The sequence below is a fragment of the Phyllostomus discolor genome, chromosome 9, assembly GCF_004126475.2.
Source record: "Phyllostomus discolor isolate MPI-MPIP mPhyDis1 chromosome 9, mPhyDis1.pri.v3, whole genome shotgun sequence".
Classification (NCBI taxonomy): domain Eukaryota; kingdom Metazoa; phylum Chordata; class Mammalia; order Chiroptera; family Phyllostomidae; genus Phyllostomus; species Phyllostomus discolor.
The window spans coordinates 68,101,041-68,125,277 of NC_040911.2; the positions used below are offsets into that span (position 1 = coordinate 68,101,041).

General features: G+C 41.0%; 1 protein-coding gene across 1 annotated transcript in view; it reads right to left on the bottom strand.

Annotated features, from left to right (window-relative positions):
- The window catches only part of PCSK2 (proprotein convertase subtilisin/kexin type 2), a 363,148-nt gene that overhangs the window by 10,740 nt on the left and 328,171 nt on the right, over positions 1–24,237 (bottom strand). The window contains exons 9-11 of the mRNA XM_028524847.2: positions 14,885–15,100; positions 12,455–12,555; positions 2,205–2,432 (exon numbers count right to left, since the gene is read on the bottom strand). Coding sequence (XP_028380648.1) covers positions 2,205–2,432; positions 12,455–12,555; positions 14,885–15,100 — 545 coding nt within the window. The remainder of the gene's footprint in view (positions 1–2,204; positions 2,433–12,454; positions 12,556–14,884; positions 15,101–24,237) is intronic.

Genomic DNA, 24,237 nt, shown 5'->3' on the forward strand with positions numbered 1-24,237 from the left:
TAGGTGCGAGGTGCTGTTCTAGACTCTGAGGATGCACCATTAAACCAGACAGACCAGGTCCCCCATCCTTGTGGAGGGCCCAAATGAGTTAGTGCTGAAATCCTCTCTGATTTCGTTTTTTCTACAGTTGTGAACTAGGAGTGTCAAAAGTCATGGATAAGAGGGAAAACCAAAGTTACATTTACTGAGTGCCTGCTGTGTGCCAGCTCTATGCTGATTTTCTCACTAAAGGCTCCCAACAGGGCAAAGATGTTAGCTCCATTTTACTGGTGAAGAAAGAGAGAAGAAATCCTTGTTTGAGGGCCAATAAGGGCAGAATTCAAAGAGTATATTAATTTATATAGAAAAAACACTGCATCTTAATTTTTACTAACTTATAATGGAAATAGCTTCTTTTTTGATTAGGAATGCAGACCCATGACAGAGTGGTATTAGTAGTTTCTCAGCTTGTCACCAAAAGTCCTAGAGATTTGTATATCCCCTTATAGTCTGCAGTTATTTTGAAGTCGCATTTTGGTTATTATGACAGCTCTGAAATTATCATGGCCATTAGACTTGGCACTAGGAGTGGCATAACACATTTTTGCTTAATGTGTTGATAAAACCAAGGACATGTATTACTTCATCATGAATTTGTTTAAAAAATTTATACTGGTTTCAATATTTTTGGCTTTCTTTGTAATCCCATGTATTTCATCTAAAGCATTTAAAAGCATTTAATATACTGAGATGTGCTCCATAGATTTCACCATATTGCCAAATGGGATCAGAGTACAAAGGTTGAGAATTGCTAAAGTAGAGGTTCAGAGAGGTCCAAGTATTGTCTAATTTGATGAAATTAAGGTTTGAATCCAGGTCTGGGTAACTGACTACAGAAGCTGCATGTCCTTTTCCAGGACCAACAGGGAGTGGAGGGGAGGATGCACTGTGAGAGGGCTCTGACTCTGGCCAAGTTCAGATGATCAACAGAGTGAAGGCCAAGGCGAGGGGAGGCTTGAGATGAATTTTACCACCATTTAAATGACGTAAGTACTGGAGGTGTATCCCCACAATGGAATATGACATAGCAGTGGGAATACGTGGGCTATTACTACACATAATGACTTGAATTGATATCACAAATATAATGTTAAGTCAAAGAAAGCATGCAATTTAGTTAGATAAAGCCCAAGAACTGTAAAGCTAATCTATGGGGACAGGAATGAAAACAATGGCTGTCTATGGAATGTGGGGATTAACTGGAAGGGGGCACAAGGAATTTTTCTGAGGTGATGGAATGTTCTAGTTCTTGATCAGATGGTAGTTACTCAGGTGTTTATATTTATCAAAAACTCAAGTGATACACTTAAGTTCTGTGCATTTCATTGTATATACATAATACCTTAATTAGAAATAACAATGATAAAAACTGCTATTTCTATTCTATTGATGAACAAATGAAGAAAGAAACTAAATAAAGAAGGACCCTATTGTCCAATCCTCTTGCTATAATGGGAAGCTGGAAGGGAAGTAAGTACATGTGACCAGCCTAGTAATTTCTGTGTAGGAAACTTCTCACTTAAATCCCTTCAAATGTCTATCCACCTCACTTAGAATTAAATCAAGTCCCTACATTGTTGCACAAGTAGAATGAATAAATTAATTGTGCTATAGTCACACAAAGGAACACTATTCAACAATGAGAGTAAATGAACTGCAAGGCCACACTAAATATACTTAAATCTCAAAGCATAATTTTGAGCAAAACAATCTAGATGTAAAGGAAAACACAAACATGATTCCATTTATATTAAGTATAAAATAAGAAAAATAATCTATGGAGTTAGAAGAATAGTGGTTACCCTTGGAGAGATTATGGTTGAAGGGGATACATAGCCTTCTGGGATATTGATTGTGTTCTGTTTACTAATCTCAGAGCTGGTTACACTGGAAGGTTTTTGCAATTAAAAATAATGGAATAAGCCACTGAAACATTTAACACACCTACAAGCACAAGTTCTGAGTTACAAATTGTGTTCTGTGTAAGTGGCACTCCCCCACCCTGAGTTGTGCAGTGCTATAGCTCTCCCCGAAGCTGGTTTTCCCTGAATCAAATCCAGCTCATCTCCCTGACATGGAGAAGGAATCTGATATTGACCCCAATGTCACAGCACCATCCCTGGACCATTTCCACATGCAGCAGAAGAACCCCTGCTCCCACTTACTCAGGGTCCTGCACCAAGCCTCCCACACAGTGGAATCTTTCCGGCACGGTTTTCCAGTCTTTAGCCATTTTCACCATGGCGCCTGCATCAAGGACCCCATACCCAAATAGGTGATTAAACTCCAGGCCGACCCCATTCCGCCGCCACTGATGAACCTCATCATGAAGCTGGTTTCGTTTCGAGGTGAGCACAGTCAGATGCTGCATGTCTCTCCACGTTAGATCTAGGCTGCAGACCAGAGGCAGAGAGAGTTTGAGAACAAGGCAAAAGGGAGGGAGAAAGACACAATAACTAAGGTAGGGCAAAAACCCCTTGTAAGATTTGGAACACATACGGAACCACCAAGTCAAGGGAGAATTTCCATGCTTTTTAAAACCATTATGTATATATAAATTTATATTTTTTATAAATATAAAAACTTGTCTTTTTTACTGAAATTTATTTCAAATGTCATTCTTATACACATGCACTGGAATGACTAAAATGAAAAGACTGACAACACTAAGTACTGGGAAAGATGTGGAGTAACTGGAACTCATATACTTTGTTGATAGGAGTGTAAATCATTGCAACCACTTTGGAAAACTATTTGGCTGTGTCTTCGAATGTTGTCCATATACTTAAGCTATGGTCCAGAAGTTCTTAGGTATGTATACCACAAAACCCTGTGTTTATATTCACCAGAAACATGTACTAGAATGTTCAAATGTCCAAACTGTGAAGACCTCAAATGCCCATCCAGAGGAAAATGAATAAATCAGTTGAGGTGTATTTATAGAATGAGGAATATTGTAAAGCAATAGAATGAATGAAGTACTGCTACTCTGAATAATATGGATGAATTTCACAAATAGAATGTTGACCTATGGAAGCCAGACACTGAAGAGAATATATTATATTATTCTACTTGTTTAAAGTATAAAAACAGGCAAAACTAATCTGTGTTGTTAGAGGTCACATGAATGGTTAGTGTTGGTGGGGGAGGGGACACAAGGGCCTTTTGGGTGCAGGCACTACTCTGTTTTTTTGATCTAGGTGTTGGCTACGTGTGTGTTTTATATGTAAAAATGAGGTTGTTACTCTTCAAGGGCAAAGATAGTATCTTCTGTACATTTTTATTGTTAGTTTCTAGGTCACAGGACAGTCATTGGCACATGGTTCATCAACGAAACAAGTCTACCTGCAAATGCCATTGTTTTTGGAAATTAGTGTCTAATATTACTTGGTGTCTGTGTTCTTCAAACTGCAAATCATGACCCATCTGTGGGCTAGGAAATCAACTTATTGCACATTACCTACCGGGGATGTACCTAAAAACCTTCTGGTGGGGACATTTAAAATTCCACTGCTTAGGCCATACATCAGACCAATTAAATCAGACTTTGCAGGAGCAGGACCCAGGTATTAAAAACTGTTAACACTTCCCAGTTCATTCAAATAGAAAGCTAAGGTTGAGAACCAGTGATTTAACAGATGGGACTATCATTGAAAATGAATGACATAGAAAAGAAGAGCAGTATACATTTCATATAATATGGAAAACTATTTTTCTGATGGAACTTTTAGTGTGTGTGTGTTGGGTTGCAATGCAAAATTTATTTCTCACTGACTATCATGGTAAAAAAAAGTAGAAAAATCCATATTCTCTTCAGAATTCAAAGGACTAGAAACAACATAACTCATATGATAAAATTTTAACACATGCAGTGTTCATTGGTTTGAAGCTTTGAATCAGATCCCAAAAATGTTTTTTTTCTTTTGATTGTATCTGTATGAGATAATGGATGTTAACTAAACATATTGTGTTAATCATTTCACAATATATGTAAGTCAAACCATCATGCTGTATACCTTAAACTTACATGTATAATGCTGTATGTCAATTATGTCTATATAAAACAAACAAAAAAAAAGTGAGAGAGGTGTCATGAAAGGGGAGCTAGAATGCCGAGGGAGCCAACAGGGGAGCCTGTGTTATTCCACCAAGGGGGTCTCAGACTGTGATTCTCAAGCCCCTGTATAAGAACCACGTGGGGGTACTGACAAATGCAGATTCTGGGCCTCAACCCTAGCTCTTCTGAATCAGCATCTTGGAAGTTGTGAGCCTTTGAAGTTGCACTTAAGACAACATTACAATTCTTCTGTGCATACATATATGAGAACATTGGTCTAAGATGGCAATTCTCAACCTTAGCTGCAAGTGAATCATACATTAAAAAAATAATGATATCCGACAGGACCCACAGATGTTGATTTTGTGGGCTTGTCCAACATCCAGCCAAAAGCTTAAGCAAAGCTGGTCCAGGGGAGTGGTTCCTAACTTCCTGGGAAGCAGTGGGATGTTTCTTAAAATTTCAGCTTTCCAGGCATGATCCTGGAGGTTCTGAATCATGGACCTGACCTGGGCTTGGATATTTGTTTTTAACAAGCATGTCAGGGCTTCTAATTATCAAGAAATTTGATAAACTAAAGGATGTCTTAGGAAGTGGCATTTTAAGCCAAGGTCAAGGGGACAAGCAAAAGTGGTTGAGTGAAAAAACAGGGAAGGGGGGAGGTTCTAGGGGAGAGAAGATTCTGGAAGGATATAGAGATGGAAGATAGCAAGCATTGTGCAGGTGACTAGTTTAAGAAAACAAAGGAATGCAGAAGCCCCAAGTATGACAGGGAGGGAGAATTAGAAATTGTAAGTGGGAGAGGATGACAGGGTGTTCACCCACATTAGAACACTGGTACTTTCTCTTGGTGACAGCCAGTAAAGGCAGAGGGAGATGTGATCTGATCTTTATGAACAATTCCTGGGAGAATGGACTCGAGAAGTGTGGGACTAGAAAGCAGGACCATACTAGTCAGAGGCTGCTGCAGGAATCTGGCCAGGTATGGCCATAAGGAACATAGCTGGGAGCTGTCACAAGGCCATGCATGAGTAAGTCCTAGGTGAATTATCAATAAAAACTGTTATGTTTGTACAGCTGGAACATCATTGTTCCAATCATCCATAGGACCTGTGATATTCCAGAGATAAATAAATAGTAGTAGATTGGTCCTAGGCCACTCAGAGTGGGCCAGATTGCTCTGGTTTAGAGTAAGCATCCACAGAGATCAAAGTGGAACCCAGGGCTTCTAGAGGAGACAGGATGGTTACATATTCATTCCGAGTGGCCAGGGTTCCAAAGAAAGAAGTCACTCAGGACACTGTGGAGAAAATCTTGGACAGATGTGGCAGAAGTCTTGAGTGAGGAGAGTATGTGGCTCTTGGAAAAGGCAGTCCAAAGCCCAGGAAGAGACTGGCCTCATGTGGCTGAAAGAAGAATCTTGTACCAGGGAGACCCAGGAAGCGCTGTTTCTTAAACCACCTAAAGCTGGTCCTGGCAAATGAATTTATATGCTTAAGATTGTTCACCTGTGTATAGTCAGCAGCTCTGCATCTCCTACAGAGCCCTGCACTCACCAAAATTTATACTTGGTTTACCAACTCCCTGCTAAGAAGAATAAAGTACAAAATAATGACTTTTGTTTTGGAGTTCTCTATTTGTGAGGATTACCCCTCACTGCTGTTTTTTAGAGTTCTATTTATGGTATTAAATTCTCTTGGACCCAGTTTTCCTCCTAATGATCAAGGCAACAAAGGGAATTCAGGAGAGAACATGCATCTTTAGAGAAGTTGCAAACTGAAATGTTTTAAAGAGGTTGCAGTATTGAGGTTGGAGAAATGACTTCTGCTAACATCTGGTAAATCCTAGAAGCCAATGGAATTTTAACTCCTCTAGTTATTGGGTATGATCTTTATCTGAACAGAGTAAGGTGTGTGAACCCGAACAAGAACTTCATTCCTCTGGACCACTTTCTCTTTGTGCAGAAAGGATGTTTGGAGTAGTAAAGATCTGTTTGCTTTCTTCCAGCATTAAGATTCAGAGTCTATTCTCTAAACTCTGACAGGATTATAAACCAATTTCACAGGCATAGATTATTTCCAGTCTGAGAAAAATAATGCATTTGTAAGTCAAGCTGGTGTTTTTCCACAGTCTATATCTGTCTAACTACTATGAACTGTGAAGAAAAGAAAACCCAGTTTACTTGTTGCCCTGATATAGCTGTGATGTGCCAAACCTTATCTTGAAGAAACTGAAACTTGATTTTGTGCATATCTTTTGAGGAAGAGTCAATTCATTTGGCCTATTGCCCTGGGTAGAATGAGTGGTGAGACCTTCAGCCCAGATGGTGGCCCTTCCAAATTCCATAGTTTGGCCAAGGGAAGATCCCAGGGTTGGAGCCCAGGATCCCTAGGGTTTAAATATCAGGTTTGCTGTTTTTCAACCTGGTGAATTTAGATGTGACTTTAACAATCCAAGGCTCAGGGTTCCCATGTATAAAATAGAGATAAAGGCATTGGAGGTTTGCTATAGGGTGTAAATGTAAATCATTGTGTGAAAAGTAGCTAGCATGGTGCTGATCACCTAATAAGAATTCATTATTGTTATTATTATTAATAAAATCTATCTCATATACTGAGCATTAATGTAACTTAAAAGAGAACAGACCACTATTTCCTAGAAAAATACTGGTCACAATATTTAAAAGTAAATGAAATATTTTTAGCTTTGAGGCATATTCAACCCTCAAACAAACATGTATTCAATTAAAAATGCACTTTCCTATAGGCATGATTTTTTGGAAGCAATCCTACAATATTTCAGGAAGTCATAGGAGAACTATTGATGATCTAGCTTTCTATTTTTCAGATAAGACAACAGAGATCCTTAGGCGATTGCCCATTTAGTTGCTGGAAGGAAGTAGCAATTCTCTCTATCACATCTATCCTCCTTCTTTATTAAGAAAACCTCAATTTTATTCAGAACAGCAATGTTAATCAGCTACAAAACTATATTTCCCAGCCTTCCTTGCCATGTAGGGTGGTCATGTGATAGTTCTGGCCAATGAGAAATAAGCAGAAGCCACTGGGTGGAGCTTTTTGGAAAAACCTTCAAACTAGGCTAACTCAGCTGGTGGATTTCTTTTTCCCTTCGCTCTCCTCCTTTTTCTGCCTGAAATGTAAATGCCATCACTGGGGTTCCAGCAGCATCTAGAGGACATGAAGGTGGAAGGGGAGAAATCTAAAAAGAGCTGGATTCGCTGATTTCCAGTAGAACCTAAGCTTATCCTGAATTTGTTATCTTTCACATGACAGAAAAATAAAATCTTTTCAGTTTAGCGATTGTTATTTGAATTTCATGTTTTCAATCTTGATCTAATACCAGCATCTAATCAGAAGTTGAGTCTAGATATTTGCATTCTGCACAACAGCACCAATTCATAGGTTTATACAGCCATTGCCTTCCTGGTTGCCACACACCAGTCCACAGATCAGCAAAGGGATGGCTGCTGATATAAATCTTGGAGTGGGTTGAAAAGACACATTCTTAGGACATTCATCCCTAGGGATTTGTATTTAATGACTCATGGTGGACGGTAGGGAATCTATCATTTTCAAAACTCCCCCTAGTGCTCAACTTCACTAATTATCAGGGAAATGCAAATTAAAAACTACAGTGCAATTCTTCTACACTCATAAGCATGGCAAAGTGTAGAAGACTGACAATGCCCAATGTCACAGGGTTGTGGAACAACCCAAATTTCATACACTGCTGGAGGAAGTGTCAATGGGTACATCCATTTTGGAAAACAACTTGGTAGCATCTGCTAGAGCTGCACATATGTATTCCCCTAACTCAGTATTTTGATTCCTTAGTTAACACCCAAAAGAAATGTGTCCATAGATTCACTAAAAGACATGTACAAGAATGTTCATAGCAATATTACTCATAACGGCCCTAAAGTGGAAAAAACCCAGGTATCTATAATGGAGTAATATTCTACAGTAAGTCTGAATGACCTATAACGACACACAATAGCATGAGGAAATCTCTCAGACTTTCAGAGTAAAAGAACACAGACTGGCACTTAGGTAACAGTCTGCTATTTCATTTGGGTGCTGGTTACACGGATCTGTTAACCTTGTAAGAAGTCATTGAGCTATACCTAATATCTGTACACTTTTCTCAGCATCTATTATACTTTGATAATGAGTTTACATGTAAAAATCCATCCCCTGGAAGGTCAGTTTTGGAAACATTGTTCTATTGTAATTGGGTGCTGAGCTAGAGGTACCCCAAAATGGAGAAAACCCCCATGCCTATCACTTGGATTGTGGGGGAAGCAGAGCAGGCCATTGAGAATTACTTTGCATATCTAAAGAACTTGGCCAGTGTTTTAGTAATGCTAAAAGCTGTGCTTGTTGCTAATGGCCTGGTTATGGCTCTAACCTGGGATGCAGCATGGAGGTAGTGTCCTGGTTGCTGCACCTGTGTGAACAGCTTGGTGGTGGTTCCTACATCACAGGGCCACACTTGCCCAGACTAACAATGGCAGCTGGGAATGGCAGAAGAGACCAGATTATTGGCAGGTATAACCCATTGTGGGAGGGGTCAGAAATAGGGTTATGGAGGAAGATCTATGTTAGGATTTAAACCCAGGGCAGGGGCAGTCAGTCTCTCTACCATGCCACCTTGGCCATGCAGTTTGAAGGGCCCCCACCATGAGGGTATGGTTTTGGATTAAGAGCAGGAGCCTAGCTGATCATGGAAGGCTGGCAGAAGTTGAAATGCTAAAATGGGAATCTGTCTAGCTAAGATACAGACTTCTATTTCTTTTCCTGAGAGATGGTACCTCTGACTGGCCTGGTTTGTCAAGGGGAGGCAGGACTGTGTGTTTGTGGGTATTTTTTGTTTATAAGGGGCATGAGATTTAATGGCAGAATTCTGTCATTATTCTAAACCTGCATAACTTTTGAATAAATAGTTCTTTTCCTTTTCATAAGATGCTGGCATTGGGAGTCATGGTTCTTATTGGCAGCAGGCAATAGAACCTAGAACTTCTGTTATACTAGTCCAATGTGTGGGCCACATTACTATGGATAGTTCTTTTGAGCCCAAAACGTGCCTCTTGATGACATCTGCCCCTCAGACCTAGTTCAGACCTCTAGGACAACACAGAAAGCCCCAGGTCATGGAGAGAACCCCAAATATTGGAAGGTGGCAGTTACCATGACCCACATCCACTAAAGAAATTCTTTGAAATTTGGTCATATTGGGAAATGTGAACGAAATTACTTGTTACTTAAGAAGTCATTTTCAAGCATTTGGCATTTAAAAACAGTGGTGACTGGGCATGACAGAGAAGGGTTTCCTTTTCTCCCTGGAGTCATGGGGATGGTTGTTCTCCCTCTTGCAAAGTCCTGACAGGCATATACTGGGACAGGATAATTTGCTTGCTGCATTCACATTGCTTAAAAAAGCTTTGTTTTACTGCACCTGTGGGAGGGAAAGAGGCCTCAACTGCTGTCACATGTGTCACCAAGGACTCCCAGTTGCCTTGTCTCATGATAGAGAAAAGCTATAGGAACTGTTCCTGGAGAGTCTTTCCCTCCTCATCCCTCTGGGCTCTCTCTTGGGGATATTTCTTGTTGACTAGTGGTTTTAACTGTGGACTACTGGAGCCCCTCTGCCCACAGGTGTAGAAAGCCAGAGGTGCCTGGAGTTTACATCCCAAGCCATGATTCTCAGCCAAGGACTGGTCAGCACAAGAACATGGCAGCACAGCTCACTTGCCTTGAGGGAGAAGAAACTCCGAGGCATAAAAGTATATACTGCAGAACTCCCCATGGGATCAGGCTGAGGCTAGAACTTCTGAAACTGCATACTTTCTGGGTGTTTCCCCATCCCTAACCTGTTTCTTCTATTTCCTTTTGGTCTCTCCTGGGAGTCCTTCCTTAAGAAATCACTTGCAGGAAACTCATCTCAGAGTGTTTTCCAACTCAGATGGTTGGTATTCTGAGGGATTTTAGGACTGGCAGCCAGTCCTAAAACCTGTTCTTGAAATACCTCCTGCCAGCTATCCTTCTCTGCTTTTCTGCTTCTCTACAATAGAGAGATTTAAATTCATGGCCATTGCTCTAAAACAAAGTGTGCCTAAGTGGTGTCTGCCCTCTGCTCTGTAAGGATATCTACAAGTGTGTGCTCAAGAAAACTAGTGCAGAGACCATGAATCTGTCTAGAGATCCAGTGGCCTTGCTCTATCACTTTGATTTATTTAGGTTGTCCCTTTGCATGTGTGTAGGCCCCAGCAAGTGGATTTTTGCTTGTCAAAATCCAAGGAGACTGAGTCAAGTTCTGTCCTTTTCGATCTAAAAGAAAACCAGAAATACCCTCTTGCTTTGGGAGCATTCCTGTTCCTGATTTCTGCCAGACTAAGCGGCAGGCAGCAGGCTCAACTTGTCTGCTTCCAGATGGAGTGAGCAAAGCCAGTGCAGGGTCCAGAGCCCAGCAAGCTCTGAGAGTAAGAGTTCATCTTCAGGAATGCATGTAATCTGTGACTAAGTTTTGATCTCTTTGGAACTTACTAGGCACTTACTAGGAACTCTTTGACTAGTGTCCATCTCTTGATGTCCTAAAATTTCCACCTGACTTTTGTTAAAAGAATTGAAGTTTGACTTGATCCAAAGAGAGGAGTCTTTCCCAATTTGGGGCTTTATCTGTAAAAGGAGGATGATTATGCCTTTTTTGGCTTGAAGGCAGAGGATTGGACTAGGTAGTCTTTCAAAGTCCCTTCTTATTCTAGGAAGTAATTCCTGCCTCTTTTGCAAATCAAAAAATGAATGTATGGAGACAGACAAGCAGGGTTGCCTGGAGATTGATGCTCAAAGCTTCAGCTGCCTAGCAACAGCAGAGGGGCCTAGGTGGGGACTTAGCTCTGCTTCCCCAGGAGTATGAATCCAACTTCTCACAAGTTGCTGGTACGGCATTCTCACACAAATCCCTATATGGTGGGTATTTGCACTCACACTGAGTACATGGTGCCTGAAGTCCACATGTTCATTGCTCAAACACAAGGCTAGCCTCTGGCTTGCACTAAGAGAATATTGAATAGCAGGTAAACGAGTGCCTCAGCTGATATTTATATCCAAGGTATGCCCTGCAGCAGTGACATGTGGCCTCTCTGTGGGATGGTGTGAACAGAGAGGATGATATCCTCTTACTCGTAGCTTGGAAAGTTTTCCAGTAAAGCCCATTTCTTGGTCTATACTCTGTGACTTTGACTATCTTGTCTCAGTATTAAAAAGTGAATTCACCTTGTAAGTTAACAAATCTTGAGTGGGAGCACCCTGTTTGACACATGTTCTGAAATACCTTGGGAGATACCCAACTTGGCAATGGTTTCTTTTTTCATTTAGCTGATTGCATTACTGGCGTAAAATAGCCAAAGAATTATCCAAAGAATAAAGAGAGGTTGTTATAATGAAAAATATCTACATACTCCTGTTTGGTACCCAAGTAAGTGATCTGATATGTGTGGTTGGGTGTTGGGGTCATGTACTCTCCTAGGGATGTATTCTCCTAAGGGCTACTGCATCGACATTTCTTTTCCCTTCAGGAAGGAAAGGCGGTCCCAAAGAAGGAGAAATAAATAGGTTCAGCTAAAGCTTGCCAAAAGGACAGGCCATTAAAAAGAAAGTATTTCTTTACATCTAAGATTCATAGAGAGATTCTGAGACATGCTGAGCCAAGATAACTGATATGTGAGTGATCCCTTCACAGCTCTTCTTAATGGGGGAGAACTTCTTAATGATCAACCAAGTTTTAAAAAACTTTCACAAAGAGCCCTGGCTAGTGTAGCTCAGTGGATTGAGTGCTGGCCTGGGAATCACAGGGTTGCCAGTTTGATTCCCAGTCAGGGCACATGCCTGGGTTGTGGGCCAGGTCCCCACTGGGGGGTGCATTAGAGGCAACCACACATTAATGTTTCTCTCTCTTTCTCCCTCCCTTTCTCTCTGTCTAAAAATAAAAATAAATAAAATGTTTAAAAATATTTCACAAAAAGAGAAACCTCACTTTCAATGTTTGTGAGAGCCAGGTTTTCCTTAAAATTATGTACTAGCCACAGGACTTCTCCTATCTCTGTTTGTCTGTATGATCCTCAAGTGGGCCTATTGTAGTTGTGGTGTGTGTGTGTGTGAGAGAGAGAGAGAGAGACTTAAGGCCCATGGTTCATTTAGAAACTCCCACCAGAGTTCATTGACCCTGATTGTTCACAATCTCTTGCACCTATTTTTGCCTCCATGGACACCTGGTGTTGGGTGGAGAGACACATTAGTCGACTCTGCAGAGATGGCCCTTAGCCCCAAGCTGGAAACATACTTAGCCTCTAAAGCCAGAGCAAACACTCCAGCTGCCTCTGGAGCTGCTGCAGATGTCCCAGAATGCCTCAGAGTACAGTTGCCATACAAATCTGTGGTTGCCTGAAAGGGAAGATGGTGAGTAATGAGTCACAGTACTTTAGACAATACAATATGGACCAGAGAATTATCTATTTCTTTTACTTAAATTCTACCTTGTTCTGAAGATTAAGATGAAGGTAAGGAAAAAGTTAGCACCCATACATATATTTTGCCATACATTTTATCTGTATTTCCAGCAGCCCATGCAAAATGGGACACACAATCAGTTATATTATAGTGCCCACAAGATACAAGCAAGTTCAGAGAAGCATATCTGCAGCTATTCCAGAGACTAGAGAGACATTTATTTTCTGGATCTTAAAATGAGACACAATAGGTGGAGAGTCACAAGTCAGTATCACCAGGATAGTCAATAGTAGTGGCTTTTGTTGCAATGGGATTAGCTTTCAAAAAGCCCAAGGGCTATTGCATCAATATTTCTTTTCCCTTCAGGAAGAAAAGGCACTCCCAAAGAGGGAAGAATAAGTAGGCTCAGCTAAAGCTTGCCCAAATGGATAGGCCATTAAAAAGAAAGTGTCTCTCTCCATCTAAAATTCATGAAGAGATTCTGAGACATGTTGAGGCAAGATAACCCACATGTAAGTGACCTCCTCCACAAGTCTTCTCAAGGAGGGAGATCTTCTTAATGATCAAGAACTTTTACAAAGAGAAAAACCTCACTTTCAATGTTTGTGAGAGCCAGGTTTTCATTAAGGTCATGTACGAGCCACAGGAATTCATCTTCCTCTGTTTGTAGGATCCTCAAGTGGGCCTATTATTTTCAGGAACAAAGTATCAAGGAGGTTTAAAGGCATATGGTGGAGAAAAATTACAATATTCAGGGGGAACTCAAGGCCCTTCCCCAGCTCTAGTAAAAAGAGAGTCATAGATAATGTTGAGGACAAAGCAATGCCATTGGGAGGCCTTTGGGGTGGGGAGTAGAGCTTCTGGGGGATGAGAGAAGCACTATAAACAAAACAGGATTGGGGCCTCCCTCACTTGTCCCTTTCTGTTCTGTTCTTCTCCCTATTGGCCTATACCTCTCGTAGGATTGGAGAGGCTGAAGCCTACTTTCCTCAGAAGGAGCTGGCATACTTTCTGTCATCCCCCCAAACCAGGTGGAAGCCCAGGAGGGCTCATGGAGGGATCCCGGTCAAGGTCTGTGTCTCCTTTAAGAAAAGGCATCTCCTGGCTCACATGAGAACCTGGCCAGCTCACCAAGGTGGAGCTCAGGTGGGAACTTGGAATAGAAGCACTGGTTGGTAATGAGTGTGTTCTGAGTTTTTGTCTTCCTCCCCTGGGAAGCCCCAGCTGAAGTAGTGGCCAGTCAGAATGTAACTAACTCAGTATTGAACCACCTACTAAATTCCTGACTTGGAGGTCTGAAGAAAGGCTGCTCTGTTAGTAAAATAGCCAGAGAGAGGAAGAAATCCAAAAATGTTCATTATACTCAACAGGTATTTTTTTTAAATGGCTTGGAAAATTTAGCATTATACCTAGTTACCTAGAAAGGAAGAGCTACTCAGAAAAGTGCAGTAAATAGCCCTTGCTGGTGTGGCTCATTGGATTGAGTGCCAGCCTGCAAACCAAAAGGTCACTGGTATGATTCCCAGTCAGGGCAAGTGCCTGGGTTGCAGACCAGGGCCCCAGTAGGGGGCACACTAGAGAAAATCACACATTAATGTTTTCTGCCTCTCTTTCTTCCTCCCTTCCCCCTGTTTAAAAATAAAATAAAATAAAATAAAGATAAGTGCAATAAATAATGTAAATCTGTGATTCCTAATCTTTTATTTTCTCAATCACTGATCCATTTTAAACTGTGATGAAAACCAGCACTCTTTCCCTGAGAAAATACACATGTGCTCAATTTTGGGAAGTTTATAGATTCAGTAAGGACCATGCATGGATGCTATTTTGTAATTACTGTAATATGAGGATAGGTTTTTGGTTCAAATAGAGAGGTGATGTGGTGACCCGGTTCCTTATGTTAGTTCTCCTTATTCTTGACCTGCTGGGGCAACTTTTTGATAGACTAGACTTTACCATTATTTGTAAATCAAAACAATGAATATGAAAGACCATTTGTGGAAAATGAGCTGAAAGGGAATCATATCATCCTTGCTTTCAACTTGCACACCTTATGACTTATGTACAGCAGAAAACATTAATGTGTGGTTGCCTCTAGTGTGTCTGCCTTGACAACAAAGCATTATCAGGCCTGAAAGAGATGTGCTGACTTTTTAGGGAAGTGGATAGCTCCCTTTCCTTCCATGACATCACAGCATCCTTGAATGACATCATGGTGCCAGTGCATTCCACAGCCTCAGAGAGGGCCAGTGGTCACACTCACCACTCCGGCCTCAGGGTTTCTCTTTCTTCCATTGCTAAAGGTGGAGGCCAAGGTGGAGGAGCAGCTCTCATCGTACAAGGCTGTCCTGCCATCGTTGATGGCCGAGTTGATAGAGATGGTCCACATGCTCGAGGCATATCCATCGCAATTGCAGTCGTCGTAGCTGCCGCCGTCCCCAGAGGCCCACACATAGATGCTGCCTTTGCCGCCTCGGCCCTGTGGGAGGACAGAGGAGATACTGCCAACTCCCATGCGTGTGGGCACTGGGGGCTGCAAGAGGGTCCTGCCAGGGGTTGGGGGTCCTGGCCGGGGAGTGACTGGACTTAGGCTTTGTGAGAGCTCAATGAAATGACTGGATTCTGCTCTGTCTGCCCATGAAAACCACTATTGTCTAGTAGGACACCGTATTTCTTTTTTTTTTCCAGGAAGGATTCAGTATATAAAGTCATCCAAATTTACTTTAAGCTGGGGATAAGGTGATGAGAAAAACTGGAAGAATCTCTGTAACATTTACAAATGAACTACTTTTAAAAAGTCAAAGTATATGGAAAGGAAAATGAAAAAAAAATCCCCATAGGTGTAATCATTATCCAATTTTTGTGCATCATTTCAGACATTTTTCAGCAAAAAATGTAAGTATATGTTTATACTTAGCTATATAATATAGAAAAATATTTATCTTATTTATTTTATATGGTCACATATCTTTTGTATAAAAATTTATATATATCTAGACATTGTGAATATGAAATACATATTTTATGCCAAAACATATATTACAAGCATATGTATATATACATATGCATATGTGCTTATGCATGTGTGTGCACACATATGTACATATACAGGGTGGGGCAAAAGCACATTTACAGTTGTTCATATGGAAAATAATATAATAATTATAATCCTGGCTAGTGTGGCTCACTCAATTGAGTGCTGGACTGCGAACCAAAGTGTTGCCGGTTTGATTCCCACTCAGGGCACATGCCTGGGTTGCAGGCCAGGTCCCTGGTAGGGATCATGAGAGAGGCAACCACACACTGATGTTTCTCTCCTTCTCTTTTTCCCTTCCTTCCCCTCTTTCTAAAAATAAATAAATAAAATCTTTAAAAAGAAAAAAAGAAAATGATACAATAATTAATAGGTAATAATACAAGAATAAACTCTTTAATGTACTCACAAGTGTAAACATACTTTTGCTCCACCCTGTATATACAGGTGTACAAAACATATGTAGATATATGTATATCTATATATACATGTAAATATGTGCCTATATACATGTATATATTTTTATTCAATTGGATTATACTAGAATTATTTTAAACATGGCATTATATGATATTTTACTTATGCAGAGGCACACCAAATATACAGAAAAAGTCTAATATGATCAAGTAAAGCAGAGCAAAAATAACTTTAAACACATAATGACATGCACAATGTTATTACCATATGCTAATTAGTTATAAATCCCAAGCTTAGTTATAAATACCTATAGTTAGCCTTGTTTTTCTGGTTTGAGCAGAACTTTTTTTCCCTGTTTCCTGTCTTCTAGGAGTATTTTCTCCACTTTCGCCACCCAGGAGTGGCCATTCCTTTTGGATTCCTGTGTTCTGATCCAGGGTGATAGAGCTGGTGCTATTCTGTTTTCCCCTATGTGCTGAGTAGAGGAGAGGAGAGCAGCATTGCTGTGTAGGAGGTTAGCAGCAGGTGTATAGCCTCCCCCTTCTCCATAGCCTGGCCCAGGCCACTAGGAAACCCTCTAGGGGTGAGAAGACAGAAGCAATGGTAGAGAAAGATTGTCCTTGCATGGCCACCAGGGATCCATGGTCCTGACTCACTGGTTTTTCAGGGTGGATATGCCAGAAGGAAAGAAGATGACTGAACTACTTTCAAGGTCACTCTGCCTTCTCCCTGACTATGAGAAGTGACATTTCAATTGCTTCTAACAGGATCTGGAGTTAATTAGCTTGTGATTGGTTGAGTCGATATGTTACAATTAGTTATTCAATCACTAGCTGAGAACTGTCCTCAGAGTCTTTGGTAAATCTTTGTTGGAAAAACTCCACCAAAGCAAGCAACTGCTCTCAGAAACGAAGACAAAGAGGGAAATGGATCATCTTTACAGCTGGTGCAGGGGATCACACTCTCAAATAGACTCATGTATGGGCTCATTGTCAAGAAATGCACCCTCTGAAAGTGAAACATATGTTGATGAGGGTATATGGATCTCTTCCCTGAATCAGTTCACAGGTGGTGGCTAGTGAGATGAAGCCACCTTTGCTAAAAGGAAATCAATGCTTGGTGTAGACAGTGTGGTAGATTGATAGTGACTAATTTTTCAGGGTTCTCTCTGTTCATGCCCCTTTATGTCTTTGCAATCCTGTCCACCAAGAGGAGAGGTCCACTTCCCATCCTTTGATTTGGGGATGGCTTCTTGTCTTCCTTTGGCTAACAGGCTATGGTGGAAAGTGATGCTGTGTCAGTTCTGAGCACAGGTCTCAAGGAACCCTATACACTTCTCAGAACTCTGTTTGCATCATGGGAACAAATCTGACCTTACTTGCTAGTTGATGACAGATAGAGCCCAGTCAAATTTACTGCCCTAGCTCACAACCAGTAACTGCTAGACTTACAGGGGAGGCCATTCTACACCAGTCTGTACCTCTCCCTCTAGCTGACCACAGATGCATGAACAAGCCCAGCTCAGATTAGCTGAGGCTAGTCCAGATTGGCAGAATAACCCAGCTGACCTATAGACCACAAGCACATTTTAATAGTGGTTATTTTAAGGTGCTGAATTTTGGGGCAGTAGCTCACTCATACAAAGAGAGAAACTTTGAAGAGTAAGTGGCAAACATTAGTTTTGTATTTCAGTACATATAAGATTTGCCCACAAGGATACTTTGATTCCTAGGAATATTAAGCTTCATTTTCTAAGGAAGATAGAATAGGTGAGACTAATTACATTCTTGTTTCTAATGACTGGGTATTAGCACCAGTAAGATGGGCCAGTGAGGAAAAAACCCTAGTTCTGGAGGCAGATGAGTGGGGATGGGGCCTCTATAAGAGGACTAAGAGTTGGTTATGGGAGGGGTCTGTTGGTGGCATGTCACACTTTCCTGTGATAAAAATAATATAAACAGAGCCACTTTACAATAGAGTCAGAACTGCCATCCCAGAAGATCTGGCTTGTACCTCTCACTTCTTAGGGCTTTAGAATGTTAAAATAGGGCATAAAGCCACACTGCATTTCAAACAACTGTTTGAAAAAATGACAAGAAAGCAGATACTGTGACTGCAGACTGAAAATGAAAAACATTCTTTAGAATTAGCTTCACAATGTTAGCTTATCTGCACCTATAGAAATTTTTTCCTTCTATTGATGCAATTTTTCTTCTTCCCTTTCTCATACATATCCCTTGCCTTTGCCTCCTCATCAGAGCATTTTGGGTTTGTACCTGAATCAGTGCTTCCTGAATAGCTGTTCTTTTGGATCTCAAATAAATGCTTGTTGCCTCTCACTTTGGCCTTTTCTTTTTAGGTTAACACTTAAAATGATGTCCCAAGATCCAGTTCTGCTTCCAGCTTCACCTAAACAGAAACTAGGCAGCAATCAAGATACGACAACTATGACCCACATTCAGACAGTAATCAGTTGTAGGATACAATGGAAGAAACTAGGGTGATAAACACAGCCAGACTTCTATGGCACTTTATGTCAGGGACTGCTCCAAGTACTTTGTATATTTCCCTATTGGATCCTTACAGCAATCCTATGTGTCAGTGCCATTTATACTAGCTACACAAAGGATAAAAAACTTAGGAAGAAACTCAACAAACTGAAAAAAAAAAGCTAAGTACTAAATAAGACTTTGAAAGTCTATGGAAGGACAGATGACTTGACCTATTGGAAAAAGACATCAACACATCATGTTCTTGGATAGACAACACTCCAGCAATGTCAATTTTCCCCAAGTTAACTTACAAATTCAACATCATCATAATAATTGTATTGTATCATTTGAGATTCAGTTGGGCAAACATTGCCATACTGGGCCGTTCAACAGAGGGAATTTTATATAGGGAACAAGTGGTAAAGAAGAGCCAAACACCCAAATGGGACATGGGAGATCACTCAGGAATTAAATTGGGAGGAGATGGTTAAAGGGCTTGAATTGTGGGCAGAAGCTGGGCCCATGAGGGTGGGCTGTCCTTTGGAGGTTTCCCACCCTTACTCTTCAGTGCATGGTCAGAGAATAGAATGGCAGACCTACCTTCATTCTGGACACTGGAATTGCCTGTTCCCTTTCTATTTCCCTAAGTACATTTTATTTTGAAAATTTTAAAAGTACATTATTTTATGGTATTTTTTCCATTACCATTTGTCCCCCTTATTTCCTCTTCCACATCCACCTACCTCCTTTACCCTGCAATCACCACACTGTTGTCCATGACCATGGGTCCTTTTTCTTTTTTGCTTGATCCCTCCACCCCCTAACCACCCTCTCACTAGAGATGTCAGCCTGCTCTCTATCTATGAATCTGTCTCTATTTTGCTGTTAGTTCAGTTTATTTATTAGATTCCACGTATGAGTGGAATCATATGGTATTTGTTTTTCTCTTTTTTAATGTATTTTATTGATTATGCTATTACAGTTGTCCCATTTTTCCCCTTCACTCCCCTCCATCCTGTACACCCTCTCCCACCCATATCCCGCCTTTAGTCATGTCCATGTGTCATACTTATAAGTTCTTTAGCTTCTACATTTCCCATACTATTCTTGCCCTCCCCCTGTCTATTTTCTACCTACAATCTATGCTACTTATTCTCTGTACCTTTTCCCCCTCTCTCTCCTCCTCCCACTCCCCTGTTGCTAACCCTCCATGTGATCTCCATTTCTGTGGTTCTGTTCCTGTTCTAGTAGTTTGCTTAGTTTCTTTTGGTTTTGCTTAAGTGTGGTTGTTAATAATTGTGAGTTTGCTGTCCTTTTACTATACATGTTTTTTCTTTATCTTCTTTTCTTAGATAAGCCCCTTTAACATTTCATAAAATAAGGGCTTGGTGATGATGAACTCCTTTAACTTGACCTTATCTGAGAAGCACTTTATCTGCCCTTCCATTCTAAATGAAAGCTTTGCTGGATAGAGTAATCTGGGATATAGGTCCTTGTCTTTCATGACTTGGAATACTTCTTTTCAGCCCCTTCTTGCCTGTAAGGTCTCTTTTGAGAAATCAGTTGACAGTCTGATGGGAACTCCTTTGTAGGTTACTGTCCCCTTATCTCTTGCTGCTTCATTTTTACCTTGGTTAATGTAATGATGATGTGCCTTGGTGTGTTTCTTCTTGGATCCAACTTCTTTGCGGCTCTCTGAGCTTCCTAGATTTCCTGGAAGTCTATTTCCTTTGCCAGAATGGGGAAGTTCTCCTTTATTATTTGTTCAAATACGTGTTCAATCTGTTGCTTTTCCTCTTCCCCTTTTGGTACCCCTATAATTCGGATGTTGGAACGTTTAAAGATGTCCTGGAGGTTCCTAAGCTTCTCCTCATTTTTTGAATTCTTATTTCTTCATTCTTTCCTGTTTGGTTGTTTTTTTCTTCCTTCTGGTCCACTCTATTGTTTTGAGTCCCAGTTTCCTTCCATCACTATTGGTTCTCCGTGCATCTTCCATCATCTCTTTTATGGTAACCTGCATTTTTTCATGTAATTTGTGCCCCAAATCAGCCAGTTCTGTGAGCTTCCTGATCACCAGTGTTTTGAACTGTGCATCTGATAGATTGGCTATCTCTTGGTTGCTCAAAAGGATGAGCCCTGGGGTATTGATCTGTTCTTCTGTTTGAGACAAATCTCTCTCTCTCTTTCTTTCTCTCTCTCTCTCTTTTTTTTTTTTTTTTTTTTGGTCTGGTCGCTCCTGTTACAGTGAGGGGCGGAGCCTTAGGTGTTCACTGGGGCTGGGCACCGCAGTCGCTAGATTGTGACGTTCTATGTGGGGGCGGGGGAACAATGGTGGTAACTCCATTCTCCCGGGACCTCAGTCCCTTCCCTGGGATCCTGGGCTGCGTGCTCTGCCCTGCTCCACAATCGCCGTCCCACTGGGTCTGCCAGCTGCTGCCTTCACACTCAGGGTCCGCCCGCTGCGATCTTTCGCGCCCCGGATGCCTTACATGCTCCCGGTTGCCTTATGCACCCAGTTCTCCCTGTTCTCCGTGCGCCACGACCCGAACCCAGCTGCTCCTCTCCTCCCCTCCTACCGGTCTGGATGAATGGGTCTACTTCAACTTCTTGGCTGTCTGACTTCCATTCAGATAAATTCTCTATCAGTTCTGGGTGTTATTCTGCCTCTAAATTGTTGTTGTTCTAATCTTGGTTGTGCGTGGAGGTACGGTGCATCCACCTATGCCTCCATCTTGCTGGAAGTCCACCAGACTTGTTTTGATAACTGTTATTGTGAGAATTCCAATGAGATAGTCTGTGTGGATAAGACTGGGTTATTCCAAACATTAACATTTTTATTTTTAAAAAGCATGCACTAGTCTGTCTTCTGGTCCTCCATTTTGGATTTAGCTGAAGATGGTACTCTCTGAAAATTTTCTTCAGGCTTGACCCAAGGCCCCGTATACCCTCAACTGAACATCACACACTGGACTGAAAAGGTAAAATATCCAAAAGTCAGTCTTTCCCAAATGATACCATATGATGAACATCACACACTGGACTGAAAAGGTAAAATATCCAAAAGTCAGTCTTTCCCAAATGATACCATATGATGACAGGCTTAACACCAGCATTGCAGCATCTCTGTTGGCTGTCAACCATGTACTCATTCTTCCTAATGGAACCATAATTTTGTTAACATTTCTAAAACAGACTCCCTGCCATGTGAGTCAGAGAAACCTGACTCTGTGCCTCGGTATTTTTTTTTCCTCTGATTGGCGTATTTAGCATAATGTTCTCCAGGTCCATCCATGCTGTTGCAAAGGGTAGAATTTTCTTCTTTTTTACAGCCAAGTAGTATTCCATTGTGTAACTATACCATAGCTGTTTTATCTAATCATCTACCGATGGCCACTTGGGCTGCATCTAAATCTTGGCTATTGTAAATAAGGCTGCAATGAACATAGGGGTGCTTATATTCTTTTGAATTAGTGTTTTAGGTTTCTTTGGGTAAATTCCCAGAAGTGGAATCACAGGTTCACAAGGCAGTCACGTTTTAAATTTTTTGAGGTAACTCCATACTACTTTTCACTGTGGCCACACCAACCTTCATTCCCACCAACAGTGCAAAAGTTTTCCCCTTTCTCCACATCCTCACCAGCGCTTGTTTGTTGATTTATTGGTGATAGCCATTCTGACTAGTGTGAAGTGATATCTCATTGTGTTTTTTTAAAGTATATTTTATTGACTATGCTATTACAGTTTTCCCAATTTTTCTCCCATTACTCCCCCATCCACCCTGTACCCCCAACCATAGTACATTCTCCCCTGCCCAGTTCATGTCTAGGGGTTGTATATATAAGTTCTTTGAGTTCTCTGTTTCCTATACCATTTTTGACCTCTCCCTATTTAATGCCTACCAATTATGCTGCTGCCTCCCTGTATCTTTCCCCACTCATTCCTCCCTTCTCCCTCCCCACTGGAAGCCCTCCATGTGGTATTCATTTCTTTGATTCTGTTCCTGTTCTAGTTGTTTGCTTATATTTATTTTCATTGCTTTTCTTTTTCTTTTGTTTAGGTTTATTTGTTGATAGTTGTGAGTTTGTTGTCATTTTACTATTCATACTTTTTGTCTTCTTTTTTTTATATAAGTGCCTTTAGCATTTCATATAATACTGGCTTGGTGATGATGAACTCCTTTAACTTGACCTTATCTGGGAAGCACTTTATCTGCCCTTCCATTCTAAATGATACCTTTGCTGGATAGAGTAATCTTGGATGGAGATCCTTGCCTTTCTTGACTTGAAATACTTCTTTCCAGCCCCTTCTTGCATGCAAGGTTTCTTTTGAGAGATCAGCTAGTAGTCTTATGGGCACTCCTTTGTAGGTAACTCTCTCCTTTCCTCTTGCTGCTTTTAAGATTTTCTCTTTATCTTTAATCTTGGGCAATTTAATTATGATGCGCCTTGGTGCGTTCCTCTTTGGGTCCAACTTCTTTGGGACTCTCTGAGCTTCCTGAACTTCCTGGAATTCTATTTCCTTCACCGGGTTGGGGAAGTTTTCCTTCATTATTTGTTCAAATAAGTTTTCAATTTCTTGCTATTGTTCTTCTCCTTCTGACACCCCTATAATTCAGATATTGGAATGTTTCAAGTTGTCCCAGCGGTTCCTCAGCCTCTCTTCATGTTTTTTGCATTCTTGTTTCTTTGTTCTGTTCTGGTTGGATGTTTTCTTCCTTTTGTTTCAAATCATTGATTTGAGTCCTGGTTTCCTTCCTGTCATTGTGAGTTCCCTGAATATTTTGCTTTATTTCATTTTGGGTGTGCTTCATTTGTTTTTTCATTTTTCAGCCAAGCTCAATCACTTCTGTGAGCATTTTGGTTACCAGGGCCTTAAATTCTCCATCAGATAGGCTGGATATCTCCTCATTGCTTACCTCTCTTTCTGAAGTTTTGCTGTTTTTTTGTTTTTGTTTTTGTTTTTGTTTTTTATTCATTTTGGCCCTATTTCTTTGTTTCAGCATACCTGTAAAGTTGTAAGAGGGCAGGGCCTTAGGTATTCACCAGGGCAGGTCAACCCTCTTTGCTGCATTGTGGCACTGTCTGTTGGGGAGAGGCCAGAAAGGGAACAATGCAGCATGCCTGCTCAGCTCTAGCCCACTTCCCAATGAACCCTCATATGAGACTGGAAGTTTCTCCCATGGGGGCAACCTGTGCCATAGTCCACAGTCAGCTCTGAGTCCCAGTTTTCAGATCAGCCTGCCCCACCTCCGCCATGCTGTGGGTTCTCTCTGTCTGCCGTCTTACTGGCCTGTTTGGGCTGAGTCACTGTTTCTCTAATTCCTTGGTTGTCAGAGTTCCATGAAGTTAGATTTTCTGGCACTTCTGGTTGTTTATTGATTTTATATTGGTTGTTATCCTTTTTTTGGTTGTGTAAAGAGCGAAGGGTTTCTACCTATGCCTCCATCTTGGCTGGAACTCCTGATATCTCATTGTGGTTTTTAATTTGCATTTCTCTGATGATTAGTGACCTGGAGCATCTTTTCATATGCCTATTGACTATCTGTATGTCCTCTTTGGAGAAGTGTCTATTCAGGTCCTTTGCCCATTTTTTAATTGGATTGTTTGTGTTTTATAAGTCCTTTATAAATTTTGGATATTAATTCCTTATCAGATGTATTGGCAAATATGTTCT